The sequence below is a fragment of the Macaca mulatta genome, chromosome 1, assembly GCF_049350105.2.
Source record: "Macaca mulatta isolate MMU2019108-1 chromosome 1, T2T-MMU8v2.0, whole genome shotgun sequence".
NCBI classification, from domain to species: Eukaryota; Metazoa; Chordata; class Mammalia; order Primates; family Cercopithecidae; genus Macaca; species Macaca mulatta.
The window spans coordinates 122,296,850-122,316,196 of record NC_133406.1 but is presented as its reverse complement, the minus strand read 5'-3'; the positions used below and the strand labels follow the sequence as shown (position 1 = coordinate 122,316,196).

Genomic DNA, 19,347 nt, shown 5'->3' with positions numbered 1-19,347 from the left:
AGTGGTTCCCAGAGTGTAGTCCAAAACTACAATATTAAGATATATGTTTGGGGTTGATTACTGTTCCCTGAAAATTCATGTCCACCTGGATTCTGTGAATGTGACCTTATTTGGAAATAGAGTCTTTACAAATGTAGTTAGTTAAGATGAGGTTAGATTAGGGAGGATGAGAATGTTGTATCAGCAGAAACACTGACAGCTTGGACTGAAGGAGAGAGAGAGAGAGTACAAAATGAAGAAAGGCTGTCAGATTTCTGGAATTCTGTAAGCAGGAAACGGGCTGCCCAGAGGGTAGGACTGTTGCAGAGGGCCGAAGCTGAGGGCTCAGAGGGTGGGGCCAGTGGAGTCTTTGAGGGCCTAGAGGCTGGGATTGGTGGAGCCTCCATGGGCATACAGGGCAGATGGTGCCACCGATTCTCAGTCCTTGGAATCTAATGGAATTTGCTCTTCTGGGTTGCAAAGTTGCTGTAGACCAGTGACTCCTTTATTTCTTCCGTCTTCTCCCTTTTGGCATGGGAATTCATATCCTGTGGTGGTCCCACCATTGTATTCTGGAAGCTGGTAACTTGTTTTTCAGTTTCATAGGTCTATAGATGGAAAGGAGGCCAGGACAGTTCATGCTCAGAGCCTCACCCATACCTCATTTAGATGATGAGCTTTGAGACTTTTTGAGTTGGTGATCTTTAGATGAGACTTTAGAGTTAATGCAGGAATGGATTAAGTCTTTGGGGAATATTGGGACGGAGGACTCATTTTGCACCTGGGGTGAACATGAATTTTGAGGGACCAGAGGGCAGGCTGTACTGGGTTTGGCCCTCCAAAATTCATGTCTAGTAGAACCTGTGAGTGACCTTATTTGTAAATAGAGTCTTTACAGATGTAATCAAGTTAAGATTAGGTCATTCAGGATTAGGGTAGCCCCTAAATCCAATGAGAGAGGCACACAGAGAAATACACGAGGAAGACTGCCCTGTGAAGACAGAGGTAGATGTTGGAGTGATGCCACTACAAGCCAAGGAATGCCACGGATTCCTGGCAACCACCAGAAATGAGGAGAGATGCGTAGAACAGATTATTCCTCCAGAAGGAACCAATCCTGCTGACACCTTGATTTTGGACTTCTCTCCCTCTAAACTGTGAGAGAATAAATATCTGTTTCTTTAAGCCACCTGGTTTGTGGTACTTTGTTACGGCACCCCAAGGAAATTAATACAATATGTTATTTGCCTTTTTCTCTTATTCTCACTTAGGCATAGAGCTGAGTTTTCCAGAGGGTATATGATGTGTGAATGATAACAGTTTGAATACAGAGCAGATGTGAGAATCCAGTTATGTTCTACTAAGTGAGACATTAAAGAGATTTGCAAAAATAGAAAACAATACTACCTTTATTACATGTTTGTTTTCAAAAAGTTATTTTTCATTAAAAATGTCATTTATATGAATAAACTGGGTTCATTATTTTTAAATTTTTTAAATTTTCCCAGTTTTCTTACTTGGTAAATATTGATATCACTCACATGAACAAAAGCTCTTTGGGATCATCAATCATTTTTAAGACAATAAACGGAGTCTTGAGTCTAAAAAGTTTGAAAAACACTGGTTTAATTGTAAATTCTCAAGTTCAAGGGCACCTTGGTGTTTGTGTCTGTGCTGCTACTTTTTAGAGAGTAAGATCAACTTTATCTGAACAATGAAATCACTGCTTAAAAGAATGGACTTTAGAATCACATTGAAGTAGTTTAGATTTTTACTTCTTCCACTTAAGAAGTAAGCAAACTATCTGAACCCCTGTTTTCTTATTTATAAAGTGGGAAAAACTGTCTTCTAGATAGCATGAGGATTAGATTTTATAATATATATAAAGGAGTAACTAGTATGGTTATTTAAACAAATATTTTCATTCATTCAGGATAGGTGGCTTATGGGTTTCTGACTATAAGGAGAGGGGAAGAAACCTGGGATCTAATACCTCAAATTTGAATGCTTGACAATCAAATTCCCGTTTACTACTTACTGTACCTAATGTGGAGAAACTTTACGAGACATGAAGACTCCAAGTGTGGAGGAATGAATTGCAGAAGTTCTCTGGACCATTGGATTTTCTTTTCCCTGGGGAAAGTCTTTTGGTCGCTTATCATAATTGATGCTTGTTAAAACTGGTAAAATACTTGTTAAGGGCTGTGCTTTTCATGACCAAGTGATTTGCATATATAAACCGAAATAACTCTAACAACATTAGTTCAACTTTAGGTACCCGTCTATCCAATGCAAATTCTACGTGCTCAGGCTTGGGAGTTAGAGGATGGATATGCCAATGTCTAGAATGTCTTCTGTTCTCCCTGATGTACATTTCTCTCCTAACTGCGACTGGCTTTCTGTAAGGAGTCATCAGCATGGTCAAGCCCCAAACCATATCTACATCAGATTTTGTGTTTTTTTTTTTTTTTTGGTGGGGAAAATGACAGATCTTGGGAAATGGGCTATGAATTATCATTGTTGACATTGGAAGTAATGTTCAATGTAGATAAAAGATCTGATAAGATTTTTTGCCCTTTATCTGTGTCTGACAGTTTCTCTCTAATCTGTAAGCAGGGAAATAGAAAATTTATTATAAATACAAATGATTTCATTGCTATGATCAGCAGCAGTGATTCAGGTATTTGCATCTAATAACCTGTGTGGAGAGGGTAAGGGCACTTGATTTAGTTCCCAGAGGAAGAAACTAGTTCCTTGGCTAGTTTCCTTCTATCACAATGGAAAAACCCTGTCATCACTACTCAAAAAAAGGAAAGGAAAAAGGAAGGGAAGGAAGGTGAGAGGAAGGGAGACTTTCCCAGGGAGGACTTTCCTTTCCTACTTTATATTTTGCTCCATTGTACTTACTGCCATCATTGTTTATGGTTTACTTACTTTGTGTATTGTCTGTCCTCCCACTGGAGTGTGAGCTACATAAAGGCAGCGGTTTCTGCATCTTTGAAAGCATAAATGAACGAATGAACCACACTTCATTTATTGACATCAGTGCTATCTGACGCAAGTTCCTTGAACTTTCTCCTTCACCTCGAAATGTCTGAATCCTTAGCTATCTTCAGCTTCTCCCTTGCCAAGACTAACCCTTCAGCTCTGTTTTTTTTTATTACTATTATTCTTTTGCCCTGTTTTGGATATTGCAGTTTCAATTACTTCTACGCATTCATATTTTTAATATACCTCTTCTGCTCCATTCTCTTCAACCTACAAACACATAGGTCTACACTAAACTGATATATTCTGTTGCATCCTTGAGGTACCATGTTTTCTTGCTCTTTCCTTTAATAAATTTTCTTGAAAGAATATCCATAACTAATGTTTCTGTTTTCTTAATACAGTCATTCTTTACCTTTTGCAATTTAGTTTTTGTTCCCACCAAATTTAACACTTTAAATCTGAATTTTCTTTGACATTTCAATAGCGTCTGTCAATTGTGTCCATGTTTTCCTTGAAATTCTTCCTAAGGCTTCTGAAGTATTTCATCATTTTCTAATTGCTGCTTCTGTCTCCACTGGCTCCTCTTCCTCCTGTTCCCTAAACCGACTCCAGATTTCTGCTCTTTGCCGATACGTTCAGACATCACCTCTGTGTAAACAATGCTTAAAATTATTATATCTCCAATTCTGACTTCTCAGTTGAGATCTAATATTACATATCCATGATTCATTACCTCAGCCCAAAACTTTGAAGTTGAACTCTATGTCCTCTTTCTTCCATCCATCAATGACTTCTACCTCAGATTTTGCAGTTTCCTTCCCCCACCATGTCTTTCATTCATATCCCTCTTTTATGTTGACTGTTCCCCCATTCCCACAGTTCTTGTGCTTACACATGGCCCATTCAGGTAGACTTCTAATGGTTCTTTTACACATCCAGTTGTTCCCCTTCAACATGTCCTGCACAATAACACTGGATTCATCTTAATAAGGATATGCTGATCATATCACCCACAGAGTCAGGAATCTGCAGTGGTTCACTGCTGCTTAAATAATAAAATCCAAGCCAAGGATTTAAGATCTTTCATAACTTGACTCCAACCTACTTTCCCACTATATTCCTAATACTCAAGCTCTTGGCAAGTTGAACTCCCTGCCAATCATCCCAAACACCTGGAGCTTTCCTGTTGCCATGGTTTGTTCATTCTTTGTACTTAAAGTTCCTGTCAATCAAGTTTTCACATTCTATAAGATCCAGCTCAAATATCAAATAAATATAGAACTATAACACAGCAGCACACAGTTCATGCCACTGGAGAAAGTACAAAACAGAAATAAAATGTGAAGACTTTATTTCTGCTACTAGATTATATAATGCCTTTTAAGACAGGGTCCATTTATCCATTTTTATGTATGATAAACTATTTCATACAGTACCTTGGAGGTAATAGGTACTTGATATCTGTCTAATATCTGTGTGGCTGGAGACACTGATATGGAGGAATGCATGCATAATTCAGTGAATACCCAACCTTTATAATAAGAAGGTATCTCCTATCCTTCTATAAAATTACAATTTTTTGTGATACAGACTTGCCGTTTTGTTATTCTGTCTGATATTCCATAGATAGCCAATAACATTTACATTTATTCAGCTTGAAGTTACTGCACATATACTGTGTGTCAGGTATTTTTTTAGATTTGGCTAGGTGCTTTCAAAGATGGATGAAGATACCCTTTGTCTTAATAAATTTAACTCTGATTTTGAAGATAGAATTAATAAAGTAGAGATGCATTTTGACTTCCATGTTTTCCTCACTCGTGTAATTTCTGCACTATATATGATTACTCAAGTTGAACATTAAAGGATATTTGCTTCCACAGGTAGGAACAGAACCTCATGCTCAGTCATAATCTCGATATTGTGAGAGATGTGTGCTGATCCCCTGGCCCCATCCTCTCCAACAGCCATGGCAAATAACTCTATATTCAGTTCTGTCTGCAAACCAGCTGCCACCTATAAGACACAAGGTAGCTTTAGGACCAGACAACTCTCAGTTCAAACCTTGCTTTTAATATGAATTTGAGCAAGTTATTTAAACTCTCTTACCTTTGGTTTCTTCATCTATAAATTTTGCACTAATAAATGGTAGTTATTAAAAGCATTTAGCAGAATTACTTCATAATGAAGATAGAATTCCATTAAGTAAAGGGGACCCAGGGTAAATTGTTGAAGGCGCAAACCAGGTGCTATTTAGGAAAAAGCATAAGGAAGCTAAATGCCAGGTTATTGGAAGTAGAACTGAAGGCAAAATTTTGCAATACTCCTAATTGTGTTAGTTTTTGAATGTCGGTAGTGACTTTCAGTAGTGAAATCTGCAATAGGGGCTACTTCAGATAAAGATCAATTTAATCTAATATAAATATAAATCAGGAGGCTGAGGCAGGAGAATTGCTTGAACCCAGGAGGCGGAGGTTGCAGGGAGCCAAGATCGTGCCACTACACTCCAGTCTGGTGACAGAGCAAAACTCCGTCTCAAAAAAAAATAAATAAATAAATAAATAAAAAATAAAGAAAGAAAAAGAAAAAATTCACCTAACGGACTTGGTGACTATCATAACTTTCCTACCCTGTTTCTTGCAGGGGTGTCCACTATTTTGGCCTCCCTGGGCCACATTAGAAGAAGGAGGATTGTCTTGGGTCACACACAAAATATACTAACAGTAACGACAGGTGATGAGCTTAAAAAAATCGCAAAACAATCTCATCATGTTTTAAGAAAGTCTAGGGATTTGTGTTGGGCTGCATTCAAAGCCGTCCCGGGCCATGGGTTGGAAAAACGTGACTTTAGGGTATTCCTAATGTAGGCTGCATAAAATAATGAAGCCAGTAGAGGGAGACAAAATTAGTTGAAATGCCCAACTGCTTAGTTGTGAAAACCCATGGAAGAGGATTGTACCAACAAAGAAGAAACCTGATACAGAAGAAAACACAGAAGGAAGAAGGAACACAGCAAGGCACGGGCATCTTGCCTTGTTCCTTGAAAAGAACACTAGCCAGCAAAGAGAGAGCTATTTATGTTTCTAAGTTGCCTCTCCAGGAGGTGGGTTAAAAAGCAGACTTGGGAACAGTTATCTGGAAAAAAAATAAATCTGAAACGACTACATGAAAAGCAATTAGATACAAATGGAATGTTTTCTTCAATATAATTTTATAAATAGTAGAATTGAAAAAGGTTTCCGTTTTTTCAACAATGTATTTGTGAGCGTATGCATGCTGGAGGATATCCAGCAGCAGACCCTTCTCCTCCAAGTCCAGCAGTTGGAGCAGGGCTGGGTCATGATGAAATTCAGCATGAGGAGAGCTGGAACACAGCCATCATACAGGTTTGCCCAGGCTTTGAGCAGATTCATTTAGTGTTGGCAACTAACCAAGCCGAACAGTGGTTAGATTTACATATGGGGAAGTCTACAGATTATATTTTTTGCCAGAGCCAAAACCTACTATCAAAGCCTGTTGTCAAACTAAAAAAACCTTATAGTATAGAGTGAGCTTCAAAGACTACATGCTGGGTTTTTAGGACCTATAAAGGTTGATCCAACAGCTATTTTGGCTTTTGGCATAATCCCTACTTTAAATTAAAATGAGATTTGCTAACTTCCCAGAACAGTGGAAGAAGGGCTTGTTTTGATTTTTGTCTTTTGCCTTATGTTGTGAAGGTTCTGAAATCTTGACACAGTACAGTGGTGAATTACTTCAGGCCAGTACTTGTGAATTAGTGGATATAATCCCAAAATGTTTCTGTTTGGAGTTTCAGCCTATATAATACTGTTTTCTGTAGAGCATATTACAGCTAGAAGGGGGCTAAGAAATAATCTGGTCTGAACTTTACAAATGAGGAAAACAAGGCTCAGAGCATTAACTGAACTGCTTGATGGCACAGTTGTGACAATAGGTCAACTGGCTTTGCGCTATCCCAAACCAACCCTTCTGTGTGAGCCTATGACTGGGGCTGCTTTAAGAGCTTCAGACTCAGGGAGCATTGGGTGCTTGTTAACAGGACTGGATCCTTCTGTGCACTGTTCTCATAGGCCTACGTGCTCTTCCCATCTGTGATGAGTGGGTCACGTGTCTGCCAGACCAACTCACTTCATTCTGTCACTGAATCACACCTCTCTCGAGTACCCACTATGTGCCTGGCTCTGTGAGCGTCTCATGTGTCTTACTCATTTTTATCATCCTCTGTGCCCTGGCCACTTTCAATGGCATATGGGAGGAACTCAAAATTTGCTGAGTGAAGTATGAAGTAAAAGGCGTGTTAAAGCAGCCAGATGATGCACTGATAAAGACTTACAAATGTGACTATTATATTTTAGGATGAACTTATGTTTATATCATCCTATATTTCTGAAGTTATAATTTAAAGTGAGAATATGCTATTAATATGCATATTTTTTACTAAACATGCCATTTTGGAGGATGTATCAAAGTCAGAATAGGTTGACATTTTTTATTTTGTATTTTCAGAGATCTTTGGAGAAATGAGGCAACTTATGAGTTTAATAAATATGATTTCTTGGCTGGGTGTGGTGGTTCATGCATGGAATCCCGGCACTTTGAGAGGCCAAGGCAGATGGATAACGAGGTCAAGAGTTCGAGACCAGCCTGACCAACATGGTGAAACCCTGTCTCTACTAAAAATACAAAAATTAGCTGGGCGTGGTGGCGTGCACCTGTAATCCCAGCTACTCAGGAGGCTGAGGGAGGAGAAGTGCCTGCACCCGGGAGGCAGAGGTTGCAGTGAGCTAAGATCATGCCATTGCACTCCAGCCTGGGCAACAGAGTGAGACTCGGTCTCAAAATAAAAATAAATAAATAAACAAACAAACAAATATGATTTCTTAGTATAGCATTAAATAATATTCTCTGGCAAATACCAAGAGAGCAAATCAGATTTACATAAAATATAAAGAATGGAATAATTATTTTTCAGTTTGCATAAGGATTTACTTTTTAAAACGGTAGTTTTTATACAACAGTACGTAACTGTAATATTGGGACAAGTGAGGTGAGCTTCGGAATTGTTTCCATAGCTGGCAGTTTAACTCTGTTTATGCATAGGATCGGTCTCATGGTTACCACATGGAATGAATGCCATCAAGCCACATACTGTATCACTATCAGAAATCTTTTGCTTATGATATTAAAAACATTAGACTTATACATAGCTTAAAATGAATGGGCAGAATGATTTCAAAGCCCACTTCACTGGAAACCTATACATATTCATTTACATGCATGCAAGGACACACAATAGATGACATATAGGACTTACGGGTCCAGGTTTGTAAGTCACTTTCAGTCCTGTGCTGGGTGGGGGCTGCTTTACTTTAAACCTACAAGGCAGCAAGATGAAAATAAATTGATGCCATAATGAAAAACAGGAGCAATGAATAAGCTGGGATGTTATAAAATAAGGAAGGTGTTAATACTTGCTACACAGGAGCCGGGGGTCCATACCATTAAAAAAACAACTTTAATATTCAATTGGGAGAAGAATCTGGGGCCCATTTCACAACTGCCTTTCCAACAGTTTTCATCAGCATAAAACGGGCTCCAACCTGAATTTCAACCCTTCGTTACTGGTTGCTGACGAGCAGCCCAGGCTTGGGCAGTGGGACTATTTGGCTGGTGTGTGCATTTCAGCGTAGCTGCCAGCATGAACGCAAATGCTGGCAGCCGGGTCGTTAAGTTGAAGAATAAAGGCTCTTTTGGAAGGCAGTGGAGCATGGGAGCCAGCCTTGCTCTATCTTGGTATGGGGTTTGCATGTTTGAGGAGAGGAGAAACAGAAAGGCTCAGAAAATGTCGAAGAACTTGAAAAGCTCTGAGCTCACACATGGTGCTTATTGATCTCTCTCTCTTCCTGTGGTTTGTGGGTTCTGCTTGAAGGTTAAAGACCTGGAGTAAATTAAAATGCCAAGGAAAGCCTACCTCCACTCTGACCCCAACACTGCTTCTTCCTCCATCAGCCTTGCTGTCTGCTCTATCGTGGCTGAATTAACAAGCTGAGGAGTGAAATCTCCAAAACTAAATTTTTATACTGGAGCGACAGGACCCGGACGAATGAGTTTTATTAGTTTGAGGTTGACTCTCTATTTCTCCCCACCCACCTTGTTGGCAACAACCTAAAAAATAATAATGTGTGATTTGGTGGCCTGAGTTCCACATCAGATTGCTTCTCAGGAAGCAAAGGTCATTCCTGAAGCTGGGGATTTGCCTCAACTGAACCAACTGAAATAGGACAGGGATCTTTCAAACTGGATGCTTCTATCATTTTGTTTTATCTGATTTCCAATCATCAATCAGAATCACAAACATTCGTGAAGGACTTACCAATGAACTCTGAAAATGACTGCAACTGAAATAAACATATATTCCATTTTAATGGAAGTAATACACATGCTTATGTTTAAGATAGAATAGTGTACATTTTGTACTTGGGAATGGTTTGGTAGAGGTCTATGGTTTATTGATCCAATGGAAAGGTTTGAAATTTCACACAAAACAAAGTATTAGTAAAGCAAGGCATATGGTGGGACTTAGGAGATCTGAAGTCTGGCCTCTGCTAACCTACAAGATGTTAAAACAAGTTACACAGTTTCTCCTTTTATAGTAGTCTCATAAGGTTTTTCCCTCCATTATGCAGAAACAATGTAGTTAAAAGTGCTTTTCAGATCATACTGTGCAAACAAACATCAGCTGGTATTATTATAGTTAGTAGATTTGAGAAAAAGACTTTCAATTATTGTGCATTAGTAGCTGTAACACTTGTACAACCTCCTCCTTTTTTTCCACTAGTGGAGATCAGGATGTGAGTTGCTTTTACCAAAGTATGAATAATGATGAATAGGAGGGCAAGGAAGTATCTACCATATAATTGGAACCCGATAAACACTCACTGATTTGTTGATGAATGAATAGTGTGTAAATGACTGAATGAATCATGTGAAGATTCAAGGAGTAATTATAGTTCGGCCCAATAAACATTTACTGATGGAGGTGACCAAAGACAAGTCACAGGGTAGGGAAAGGTAGGCAGACCTTTGGTCCCTTGGCCTCACCTGCAGAAGTCCACTCCAACATTCTTGAGCTTTACAACTGTGGCATAGGTATGTCCTTCCTTAAGCACTCCAAACTTCACTGATGACGGGAGAAGATGGAACCCAAAAGGGGATGACTGTGCATTATTAATGGCGGCAGATGCAATAGAGGATGTGTTCACTTTTCCTCCAACAGAATCTTGCACCTTTGCATTAAGGAAAAATTAATAAAATGGTTCTATTTTGAGTTCCCAAGATTGGAAAAAAAAAAAAAAAAAAGGCCCTGTCACCAGAGGAAAATAACTTTTTGGTTGCTGGAGGAAATGAATGTTTATAGTCTCATGTAATCCTTACAACAGCCATGTAAGGAGGTATTTTAGGCTTTCTTTCAAGGATAAGGAAGTCAAGTTCAGAGAACTGAAAGATAATTGTTCAAGTGGTAAGTAGCATAGCAAAGATTCAGACTCAAGTTTGCCTGATTCTAGAGTCTGTGCTCTTCCATCTGTGCCAGTGGTCATCAAACATTAGCTTCCATCAGAATCTCCTGGAGGACTCATTAATAATACACAGATTGTTGACTTTACCCCCAGAGTTTTTCATTCTGTTGGTTGGGGGCAGGGCCCAAGAATTTGCATTTATAACAAGTTCTTAGTGTTGGCAATGCTGCTGGTCAGACAACAACACTTTAAGAACCATTGGTCCGTGCCCTTATTATTCCTCACACTAGCAGCGCTGACATCTTCTCAGAGTTTGTTAGAACTGCAGAACCCCATGCCCTACACCAGACCTAGTGAGTCAGAATCTGAATTTTAATAAGATCCTGAGGTAATCCATAGGCGCATTAAAGTTTGAGACGTACTGTAATTTTGTCAGTTATATATAACAATAAATTCTGTGATGGAGATGAACACAGTGTGCCATGGAAGAAAAAAAAGACAATTATCAAAACTGGTGGACTCCAGAAGGTTTCCCAATAGAACTGGGTGGAATCTTAATCTTAGAGGCTCTGAGGAAGGAAGGAGCTTGGTATTTTTAAAGAATGAAATCTCCAATGACTGAATTATAGTGAGTTTGACTTAGGGTGAGGGCGAAGAAGCAAATGGGGCCTTGTCCTCATGTTAAGTCATTTGGATTTTATTCTAAGAGTCATGGCAACGGTGGCCATGATTCCTTTAGCCAGTAGTAGTATGCTGGTAAACTGGCTGTCTGAAAACAATTCTGATTTCTAGTGTTTACCAATTTTATGGTGCAAGTACTCCCAGCACGGCTGATTTCAAGCTATCAGTGGTTTGATAACTGGCTCATAAAATTTCTCCCAGGAGCCTGTATGAGCCAGCTCCATCAAAGCACTGCCTGTGTTTACATGTGTGAGATGTAAGTTTAAAGAGCTTCATGGTGAGATCAATAGCAATATCAATACGGTCAATAGCAGTACACAGTGGCTGGAAACTAATAACTTCAATGAATCAGAATTACATAAAATCTACAAAAGGAGCAGGATTGAAAAAAATAAAGAATTACATCAAATGCTGATTGGCTGTGGGGAATTTGTTCCCATGTTTGTTTTACCTTTGCAAGAGGTTGAGACTTAGGCTTGGAACTCAGCAAATAATGAGGCAACTTCACTTTTTCTCTTCTTGCTTGTCCCGCAACATCCTGCAGCAAGGACTGGGTTGGAATTTTCACAGGCTCATAAGATTCTTGTTCTGTTAGAGAGAAAGCTTAAATTATGCCACATGGACATTTTATTCAAACACATTGGAAGTAATATCAGAGTATATAAGAACATAAACCAACTTGGAAACTTTTCTTCTTTGCTTTTCAAAGAGCTTATTTATTTTTATTTATTTTATTTAATTTCAATTTTTCTTTTAGATTTACTGCAGGTTTGTTACAAGGGTATAATGCATGATCACACTGCCCAAATAGTGAATATAGTATGCAATAGGATGTTTTTCAGCCTGCCTCCTCCCTTCCTGTCTCCTTTCGGAGTCCCTGCTGTCTCGTTCCTCTCTTTATGCCCACGAGTATCCAAGATGTAGCTTCTACCCAAGTGAGAACATGTGATTTTGGATTTTCTGTTTCTGCATTAATTTGCTTAGAATAATGGCTTGTAGCTGCATTCATGTTGGTGCAAAGAACATGATTTCATTCTTTTTCATGGCTGCATAATATTCCATGGTGTACATGTACCACATTTAAAAAATCCAATCCATCATTGATGGGCACCTAGGTTGGTTCCACATCTTTGCTATCGTGAACATTACTGCAGTGAACATGTGAGTGTATGTGTCTTTTTGATAGAAATATTTCTTTTTCTTTGGCTGTATATCTAGTAATGGGATTGCTGGGTCAAATTGCAGTTCTATTTTTAGTTTAAAGAGCTTATTTAAAAGGAGAAAAGTCTTCTGTTAATTCTTGCCTTTTCATTTTACAAAGTGATTTTACATACATGACCTAATACTGGTCCTCACACAACCCTATAAGGCGGGCAGTACAGATGCTATTAGCATCCATTTTTTAATAAATGAGAAGAATAAGTTTCTAAGAAGTCAAGTGGCTTGCCTAGGATGAACTGAATTATACCCAGGTCTTCAAGGTTCCGTCTACTAATTCAACAATATATAATACAATACAACATTAACTCTGAAAGATTTCTTGAAACTAATGAGTAAAACAAAATCCCAATAATTTTGATTCTACTACTATATTTATAGTTTTAAAAAGTGTTTAGTAAGTATAGATAAATTAAGCCATAAAATTAAATCTTCAAATCACTAAATTCGGTGACTTGTTCTTTTCCTCAGTTACATGAGGGAATGAGCAAGTGTAGGAAATCCATGCAGCAGTAGCTGTGTGTCTTTGTTCCACAGATCCAGGAGGTGGAAATAAGAATGGTATTTTAGATCATGGTAGTTAAAAATCCTTTCCTGCATTCAAATCAGGAAGAGAGGAAGAGGAAGGGGACTAATATTTGAGTGTCCACGATCTGCAGGTGAGTGCCACACATGTTTTTATACCTGAATGAGGGGGCTCTGGCAGTTACAATCTTGGACTGCTCAGCATTCTTCCCATCCTCCATCTCTATGCAAACTCCTGCCACACACATCTGGTGCCAGGACATCCCTCGTCCCAACCATGAGGAGCAAAGCCCAGTCAATGAGGTCCCATCCCTGGATATTTCCACTGAAGCGGACAGCGATAACCCCATCTTACATACTAGGTTATGGATCTGGAAGAATCAGAATCTTAGGCCTTTATGGTCATGATCTTTGCCACATGGAAATAACCTGTCCTTTGTAGGAGAGGATAAAACCAAACAAGAACAAGTAGGGATGGGTCATGGTGGAGGCAGGGAGGATATGGAGAGAAATAGGCATTCAGACGACACGAATACTTTCCTGGAAAGCCAGAGAACCTGAAGCCAAATGCCCCTGGGCTAGCACCACAGCCACACAGCCACTTTTCTGTGGTTTGCTTCTGGTCACCAATAAATTTCCTTTTTCGTTGTTGTCGTTCAAGTGAATTTGAATTTAAGTTCTCATGGCTGTAAACTGAAAAGTCCTAACTAATATAGTTGCAGTGTCTTTTTTTTGTTTGTTTACCAAAGGAAACAGAGGATCAGAGGATTAAATAACTTGTCCAAGAAACTATAATGAGGGTCAGGGCTGGGATGTGGACCTAAGTGTGTTGGAACCACAAGGAACAAGCTCCTTTTACTACTCGGCGTGTCCCAAACCCATTCGTGTATCACAGTCTCCTGGGCTGCTTTTGGAAGAATAGAGATTTCCAGTCCACATGCCAGTAAAGCCCTATTCCTGACCAAACAGAATCAGAATCTCTGGGAATGGAACTCAGTGATCAGTGTTTTAATGTATTTATTCCCTTTGATCACCATTCTCTGCATAGGCAACCATTCCAGTAGCTTGGTACAGTTTTGGTTCATATCCTTGCCATATGTGTATTACTGCTTTGTGTGCATGCATGTATCAGTCTAATAAGTACTAATTTGTTGCTCATACTATTATTATTAATAGTAAATATGGTATGGAGTTTATCATGAGCTGGGCACTGTGCTAAGTATTTTACATACATTAACTAATTTAATTCTCACAGCCTTGTGATGTATATAGCATTATTTCCCCTTTACAGAAGAGAAACAGGAAGAGATAAAGGGTTTAAATAATGTGCCCAGTGTTCATAGCTATTACACAAGGAGCCCGGATGTGAACCCAGATAGAGCCTGTACTCTTAGCTCTGCTCTGTACTAGACTGACTCCCATAAAACATGCAGATTATTATTCCACTGAGCCTGCCTAGGGCTTCTCCAGAGATCGGGATCATGGGGCAGGGAGTCCTTGAGGGTCTCGGAGCAGTGGCTAATTACCAGCTGAGGTGCTTTAATATTTGAACAACTGGTACAATCCAACTAGTGCGTTCATCTCAATATTACTGCTGGACCTGAGCCGACTGAAGAACCAGTAGTGGTTCCTTGTTACCATGCTGAGGAAGGCTGGATTATTTAATCACAATTATTTACTTCCCCTTTGAGGATGGCTTCCCTGTAGGTGGAGTGTATTTCTCTGCTCCATTGACTTTGAGCTTGGCCACGGGACTTGCTTTAACCAACAAATGTGTCTGTGGATGGCAGTGTGTGCCAGGCTGAGCAGAGGCTGTGAAGTGCAGCATGTGTTTCTGCTGGTCTCTCCTGAGCTTTGACCCTCTGCTGTGAGGACGGCTTGCCCAGCGTGGTGGCTCCTTGGCTCCTACAGTGTGGCATTCCTGGAATACACCTGAACCTTACCTGCAGCCGGAGGTGTGCTGGTGAATGGTTAACAACCACCTCTCCCAGGATAAACTGCCCTGGTTTGTGCCAGTCTGGGGCAGAGCTGCCATGGACATCCACAGGCCCACAGACTGGCTGTTCTAGGCCACTACAGGATTTGGCGGTGCTTCCATGCAGTATTATCACAGTGAGCACTGAACCCACGTTTTATTTTGCAAGTCCAAACCTTCTCTAGCTGACTCTATTGTATTTTCTGGACATCACCTTGTATTAGTACCAGATAAAAACACTCTTATCTACTTACACTGATTTCCTGTTCATTTCTCCCTTTAAGCTTTTGAACACATTCATTTTATTTTAAATAAAATATTCAGGCCAGGTGTGGTGGCTCATGCCTATAATCCTAGCACTTTGGGAGGCCGAGGCGGGCGGATCACCTGAGGTCAGGAGTTTGAGACCAGACTGGCCAACATAGTGAAACCCCATCTCTACTAAAAATACAAAAAAAAAAAAAAAATTAGCTGGCATGATGGTGGGCGCCTGTAATACCAGCTACTTAGGAGGCTGAGGCAGGAGACTCGCTGGAACCCGGGAGGTGGAGGTTGCAGTGAGCCAAGATCGTGCCACTGCACTCTAGCCTGGGCGACAGAGCAAGACTCCCTCTCAAAAAAAGAATTAATAAATAAAATAAATATTCTTTTCTCTTCCCTACATCGGGAATGTAGTATAATATAATATAGAGAATAAGGAGTCTTGAAACTCATTCTAACCCTAGCTCAGTCACAAATCTGCTATATGATTTTAGATGTCGCTTGAACAGGTTTCAGTTTCCTCTGGTAAAATGAGGGTTGTTGCAGGCAATTCACCTCTTAAATCTTAAAATCTATGAAATTCTGTTTATTTTTCAAGACCATCCCTTCCATAAAGCTTTCTCCATTGCTTTGTGTTAATTCCTTCCTACTCTGAATTTCTTTAAACTTTTTATATCAAAATTTAATTTTCCATTTACAGTGGAGTCATATTATTGTCCCTTCTCTCAAGTACCTCGGTACCTGGGAGTGCAGTAGGTGTTTCAAACAATTTATTTCTCCTCTTTCAAAGCTTTGTTTCTTTGAAGCTTGTGCTATCAGACTATATTAGTTACTACTTCTCCAAGTGGTTGTTATTTACTGACCACTCTCAACCATTCCCTTTATTTACTGGTGATTTTAACACCTGAGAGGGTCTCCCACTTTGTTTTTCCTGATGACATCACCTGGATGATCCATCCAACACCCTATCTTATCTGATTCTTGATCACACCGTTTCTTTATCTTTTCCACCTCACAAAGTCTCATGGCCACATTTTTTACCTTGCCAACCCCGATGATTTTACCATTTCAAACTCTGTTTCCAGCACCCTTTCTGGATTACCACCTCCTATTCTTCTAGCTTATTATTCTGTCATATCCAGCAGGCAATTATTTGACCTCACTGAGGTCTCTCACCAACACTACCACCTTACACAAGCAGTCCCTCCCTTCTTGTTTTGCTTTCCTGCTTATCTGGAAGAGATTTGATGCTCTATCATTATATCCACTCCTTTGCAATCAGACTAGAATTCCCTCATCCATCTTCCCCATACCAAACCTATCAACCTGCTTGAAAATGTATCCCTACTCTCTCTCTTCTCTCCTGTCACTATGGAGGAGGTGACCCTATTCATATCTAAGGTTAATTCTGTCACTCAAAGTTTTCCCCAGATGCCATGTTCTTCCATCTTCTTTAGGATCTTGCGGTCTTGCACCTTAGGTGCCCCTTTCTCTGGCATCATCAAGTTCTCCCTGGTATGGAATTATCATCATTTGCAAATCAATAGGCTCTAGTATGCTTAATCTTTAGAAAAATATCTCTTCCTTGACTACATATTCCTCTTTTATCTGCAATCCCATTTCTTTAGTCTTTTAAGCAAAACTCTAGGGTAAAGCTGTGTAGTCTTGTGCTGCCACCATTCTATTACCCACTTTACTTAGGCTTCAACCCCCTCCATGCTCTGAAACTGCCCTTGTTAAGTTCACCAGTGATCTCCATCTTGTTCAACCCCACCTTCCTTCCTCACCTTGCTTGATCTTTCAGGGGCATTTGATACACTCAAAACACTCAGTGATTTCACACTCCTGTTATTCTGCTATACCTTACTGGCTGCTGCTCCTTTTCCTTTCCCTTTCCCTTTCCCTTTCCCTTTCCCTTTCCCTTTCCCTCCCCTCCCCTCCCCTCTCCTCTCCTCTCCTCTTCTCTTTTCTTTTCAGAAGGAGTTTCGCTCTTGTTGCCCAGGCTGGAGTGCAATGGCGTGAAATCGGCTCACTGCAACCTCTACCTCCCGGGCTCAAGTGATTCTCCTGCCTCAGCCTCCCGAGTAGCTGGGATCACAGGTGCGTGCCACCATGCCTGGCTAATTTTTTGTATTTTTAGTAGAAACAGGATTTCACCATGTTAGCCAGGCTGGTCTCGAACTCCTGATCTCAGAGATCTGCCCGCCTTGGCCTCCCTAAGTGCTGGGATTACAGGTGTGAGCCACCGTGCCTGGCCTACTGGCTTCTTCTTAATGGCCTTTACTGGCTCTTCCTCCGCCTGACTTTTACCTTCTAGAGTTTGCCTCAGGACAGCCATTCTCAAGGCATGAACCTATATCAGCAACATCAGTGCCACGTGCGAACTCATCAAAACTACAAATTCTCAGCCTCACAATCGGTTTAACCCAAGAATCATCCTTGATTCCTCTTTTTGTCTCACTCCTGCATCCTCTTGAGCAGCAAATTCTATTGGCTCCACCCTCATGATATAGTTCCTATTAATTTCCTTCTCACCATTCCCACTTCACCCGTCATAGCCCAGGTCTTTAGCAACTCTCACATGTGCCACTTCAGTTGCTTCTTCCTTGCTTGCTCATTTTCTCACTCCTCCCTTTCCTTGCCACGAGTGGTTATCCTCACAGAGTGATCTTTTAAAAATAAGTTAGCCATATAACTACCCTGCTCAAAACCTTCCACTGATGTTAGAATAAAACTGCACTGAGAAGTACTACATGATCTCATCTCTGCCCCTCTGTCTGAGCTCATCTCCTTCTACTTTTTCCGTTGCTCGTTTTGTTCTAGCTACATACCTCCTTAATGTTTCTTCCCCTCAGGACCTTCATACTTGCTATTCTCACTACATGAACTATTCCTCTCTCCTAATCTTTGCAGGGCTAACTCCTTCTTGTACTTGTCTCAACTCAACTATTTTTTCACAGAGAGGCCTTCTAATCTCCTAATGGGATGTTGTCCCTCTCCCCAAGTCACTCTCCATACATTGTACTGTTTTATTATGTCATAATATTTATTACAACCTGAATTTATCTGAGTTATTTATTTGTTTACATATTGTCTACATTTGCCCATAATATGTGAGAGGTCTAGCTCCATCAGACATGGGAGGGGTCTCATCACTGTTGTACATCCATGCCTAGAACAATGCCTAGCACACAGTAGGCATTGAGTAATTATCCACTGAACGAATAAAACTTGTAGGAGAGAAGTTTAAGTCAGAAACGCAAAAGTCTTGTATGGGGTAAATCCTTTTTCTTTTTTCTTTTTCTTTTTCTTTTTTTTTAAGATAGAGTCTCACTCTGTTGCCTAGGCTGGAGTGCAGTGGCACGATCTCAGCTCATTGGAACCTCTGCCTCCCAGATTCAAGCGATTCTCCGCCTCAGCCTCCTCAGTAGCTAGCATTACAGGCACGCACCACCATGCCCAGCTAATTTTTGTATTTTTAGTAGATACAGGGTTTCACCATGTTGGCCAGTGGTCTTGCACTCCCGACCTCAAGTGATCTGTCCTCCTCGGCCTCACAAAGTGCTGGGATTACAGGCATGAGTCACAGTGCCTGGCCAGGTAAATCTTTTAATTCACCCTTAAATGTGGCAAAATACTTGCTCTATAAGAGATAACTGAAACCCATCTGTAGATTCCCATCTCACATTAAGCATGGAACATGCCCACAGGAACCAAGTGGTGGCAAAATTATCTACACAATGCAAATTACTCTCTCTATCTCTCTTTTGTGACCAACTATATTTAGTTGAATTATCTTAGCGAAATCAGCATGATGTGACTCTATTGTAACTAGATATAATCCTGTATTATTCTGTATTTCAATTTCTGCTAGTCCAGTAAGATTATGTGCTATGTAAGATAGAGACTACATCTTATGTTTTTCTTCTAGCACCTGCAGGACCAAGAAAGTACTGAGATAACAGGTAAATCTAAGTACCAAATTTTTGACTACTCAAGAAAAGCTGTCAGGTGTTGTCTGATCTTCAATAAATCATACAAGTTCTTAGATAATTAAAAGGGAAAAAATTAAGTAAAAATGAAATAAAATAACATCAAAAAATATTGCTTTATGTTTCTTTCCTTCAATCTGGAACTTTCAGTCATTCTCAAAAATGTTATTTAAGATACTTTGATGTA

General features: G+C 40.0%; 1 protein-coding gene across 1 annotated transcript in view; it reads right to left on the bottom strand.

Annotated features, from left to right (window-relative positions):
- Nucleotides 1–1,908: 1,908 nt before the first annotated feature.
- SPAG17 (sperm associated antigen 17) overlaps nucleotides 1,909–19,347 on the bottom strand; it is a 219,620-nt gene continuing 202,181 nt past the window's right edge. Inside the window, exons 44-48 of the mRNA XM_028829872.2 lie at nucleotides 11,641–11,777; nucleotides 10,093–10,277; nucleotides 8,306–8,366; nucleotides 4,842–4,986; nucleotides 1,909–2,162 (exon numbers count right to left, since the gene is read on the bottom strand). Coding sequence (XP_028685705.2) covers nucleotides 2,023–2,162; nucleotides 4,842–4,986; nucleotides 8,306–8,366; nucleotides 10,093–10,277; nucleotides 11,641–11,777 — 668 coding nt within the window. The 3' untranslated portion in view covers nucleotides 1,909–2,022. The remainder of the gene's footprint in view (nucleotides 2,163–4,841; nucleotides 4,987–8,305; nucleotides 8,367–10,092; nucleotides 10,278–11,640; nucleotides 11,778–19,347) is intronic.